This window comes from Zeus faber, assembly GCF_960531495.2.
Source record: "Zeus faber genome assembly, chromosome: 22".
Lineage (NCBI taxonomy): Eukaryota > Metazoa > Chordata > Actinopteri > Zeiformes > Zeidae > Zeus > Zeus faber.
The window spans coordinates 14,861,660-14,865,080 of record NC_137209.1 but is presented as its reverse complement, the minus strand read 5'-3'; the positions used below and the strand labels follow the sequence as shown (position 1 = coordinate 14,865,080).

At 47.7% G+C, this 3,421-nt stretch overlaps 1 protein-coding gene across 1 annotated transcript; it reads left to right on the top strand.

Annotated features, from left to right (window-relative positions):
* On the top strand, positions 1 to 3,421 carry LOC307247180 (RNA-binding protein 4.1-like). Its single transcript, XM_080023265.1, has 3 exons — positions 1 to 423; positions 751 to 1,502; positions 1,711 to 3,421. The coding sequence occupies exons 1-2, from the start codon at positions 12 to 14 to the stop codon at positions 1,485 to 1,487; spliced, it is 1,149 nt and encodes a 382-aa protein (XP_079879391.1). The 5' UTR covers positions 1 to 11; the 3' UTR covers positions 1,488 to 1,502; positions 1,711 to 3,421.

The window sequence follows — 3,421 nt, the reverse complement described above, 5'->3', positions numbered from 1 at the left end:
TGGCCGTCACCATGGTGAAAATCTTTGTTGGCAACCTCTCCTCCGGCACCACGGCCGAGGAGCTGCGCGAGCTCTTCGCGCAGTACGGCAAAATCGCAGAGTGCGACATCGTCAAGAACTTTGGCTTCGTGCACATGAACAACATGGCGCAGGCGGAGGAGGCCATCCGCAACCTCCACCACTACGAGCTGAACGGCGAGCGGATGAACGTGGAGATGAGCAAAGGGAGGCCCAAGTCCACCACCAAGCTCCACGTCAGCAACCTCGGCGAGGGCACCACCGGCGACGACCTCCGCACCAAGTTCGAGGAGTTTGGCGCCGTGGTGGAATGCGACATAGTTAAGGACTACGCCTTTGTTCACATGGAGCGCATGGAGGACGCCATGGAAGCCATCGATAAGCTGGACAACACGGCCTTCAAAGGTGACCTCTTGGGCGGGGGAGAGTTTGTAAATCTTTGGTACCTCTAGATTCGGGTGCGTTTTTTTTTTTTGTTTTTTGTTTTTTTTTTACCGGGGCGACGGGTAGTTACGGACGAAAGCTAATCCGTCATTAGCGCTGGTGCGAGACGGCATAACCGTCGCCGTAGTGACCGCCGACTAAGGCGGTGGCTTAAAAATGCGTTGCAGGTGGTCTCGCTTCGCTGTGATGTCGTTGAAGTTGATCTTAACCTTTTTTCCTGTGCACGGCAACAGCCTTTGGTGTCCCCGCCGCCAGCCGTCTGATGCGTGTCTTCTCTCTCCTCACAAGGCAAGCTGATGAACGTACAGCTGTCCACCAGTCGCCTTCGCACTGCCCCGGGAATGGGAGATCAAACCGGCTGCTATGTCTGCGGGAGGCAGGGTCACTGGTCGAAAGACTGCCCGGTCGGTCGCAACGGTAGCCCCGGTGACGGCATGAGGGGGCGGGGCGGCCGCGGCCTCCCCAGGGGCCCCCCGGGCTACGGCCGGGGTGGCTACGGGATGGCCATGGAGCCAGGAGCCGAATACATGGGCGGCTCTGCGTACGGTCGAGGTAGTTACCTAGGCGGGGTCCCGCCGCCTCCCCCCCGCAGACTTAGCGGGTTCGGCTCTGAGATGGGCGGCGCCTACGTCGACGGGTCGGCGGCGTACGAGGGCGACCGCTACGGTAGCGGTGTTGACTACTACGAGAAATACCGAGCTCGCCCATATGGCTCCAGCTATTTCGAAGATCGCCGTCTCTCCTATCTCCCCCCTCCTCCCCCACCCCCCGCTTCCTCCCTCTCAAGGGTCTCCACCGGCATGGATCCGTACGAGCAGCTGCCCCCGCCCGCTGCCGCCGCCGCTGCCGCCGCCGCCGCCGCGTTCTATTCGCGGGAACGGAGCCCGATCAGACGAGTGCCCGTCACTTCGGCCGGGTATTCCTACGAGCGCTCTCAGCTGTCGCCGGGGTCGGCCTCCAGGAGTTCCTCCTACGCGGTTGCGCGAGCCAAGGACCCTTACGCGGCGCGCTACACCCCTTATTAAAGCCAGGCTGCCAAGGTGAGCAAAGCAGAAGAGTATGACACGTTGTTACATTTCCCAAGAGTGTGAGACTTTTATCCCTGTAGAGGGGCCATGATCAGATCTTTCAATGCCTCCTCCTAAATGTCGAGGCTCTGGGTCCTTTTTTTTTTTTAAGCTGTCCTGCGATGGCCGTGCCCAAAGCTCGGGGGGTTTCTTAAAAGGGAATGCTTTGCTCTCTTTCTAGGTGTGTTTGTGAACTGCGGGGCTTTTCCTTTGCTGTCACACCGCCGGGCTGCGTGATCCCATCGATCGTTACGGCGGCAAAACAAAGCGTTCTCGGTGCGGTCGGACAATGGGGAGCCTCTCTGTGGGCCCCGTAACGGGGCCAGTGGCCTGCAGGAGAATCTTTTCAATCAGTCAATTCACACTCGTAAAAACACTCATTTTACTTTTTTTTATTTTTTTTTTATATGAATTCTTTGAATTTGTACGACGTAATGTACGGCTCCGATTCTTTTTCTTTCTCTACAGGTTTTCACCTCTTTAGTCGTGTGTCTGCCTTTTTTAATATATATATATATTCCTGTGTTGCTTATTCACGAGGCAAATTGTTCAAGCGTGTGTATTTTAGCCATAGCAATTTAGAGACGTATGTCCTTCAAGGGTTATAAGCGTTTTTTATTTCCCTAGTCATCAATTCCTCACTGGGACAACTACTTTTATCTATGGCAAGCCGTTTGAACATTTAATCCATAGGATGAACCGGTCACTTTTTAAAGTCACTAGTACCTAGTATATTTTATTGACTAGATGCTATTCCAACTGGTAATTATTTTAGTTTTACTAGTCAAAATATAAAAGGTACTAATACTGATTTGTTAGTTACTAGTAATTATTCTAATTGTTACTTGTAACAATTTGGACAATTTTGTCATTGAAACCTATGGGGCTCTGTGTTTGAAGTATCAAATATTTGCTTCCGACTTGTAACCGTTGAAATTATTCCTAGTAACTACTGCAATGTTACCAGTTTGTAAAAATATAATATGAGTACTTTTTCCATTAGTGACTAGTGCCTTTTCTTGCCGTTACTAGTAACATTTATGTTTTTACAAGTAACATTTTAAATTCAACTATCAACAAGCTGTTCTGTGTATTAATATCTCATGACGGGTGAAAAATACATTGTTACTAGTAAAACTAAAGCTGTTACTAGTAACAGCAAGAAAAGGCACTAGTCCCTAACGAACAAAGTACTCCTACATTGTTAGAAACTAGTAACATTGCAGTAATAACTAGTATCTAATAACTACTAGTGCCTAATACATTTTGATGAGTAAAACTGAAATGGTTACCAGTTACTGTTGGAATAGCAACTAAAATAAGTATTAATAACTTGTAAAAAGTGGCCAGCTCGTCCTATGGATTAAATGTTAAAAGGACTTGCTGTATTTATCTGCCCGTGTTGTCCTTTAAAGCCACTTGCGTTTACATGGATTAACTTTACCAAGCCCTGAACCATATTTTTTATTTTTTTCCCCTTCTTACAAAAACATGAGGTTGAAGATGAGTGAATTATTCGTCAGGTGCAGACTAAATCCACATCGGCAACCGCCTGTGCTGAGCATTAGGCTGTCATGATATCTCCTACAGGACAAAAACACCGTCCCAAACAACATTCCAGCCTTTTAATTGAGCATTTCTCAAATTTGCTGTCTGTGATCTGACTATAGAATTCATAACTGGTGAAATTGGCTCGATGGTCCTCTGAACCCGTTTTTGTTGTATTTTGCTTTATTTTTTTGTTTTTTCAACTTTTTTTCATTTTTTGCTGCCTTGGGTGGTTTCAAATCTGTGTAGAAATTGAAATTAGTATTTTTCATACCAATTGTCAGTAAGTCAAAGCATATATTATATGTCTAAAAAAAATACATATGGTTTTTAATAAAGCTAAA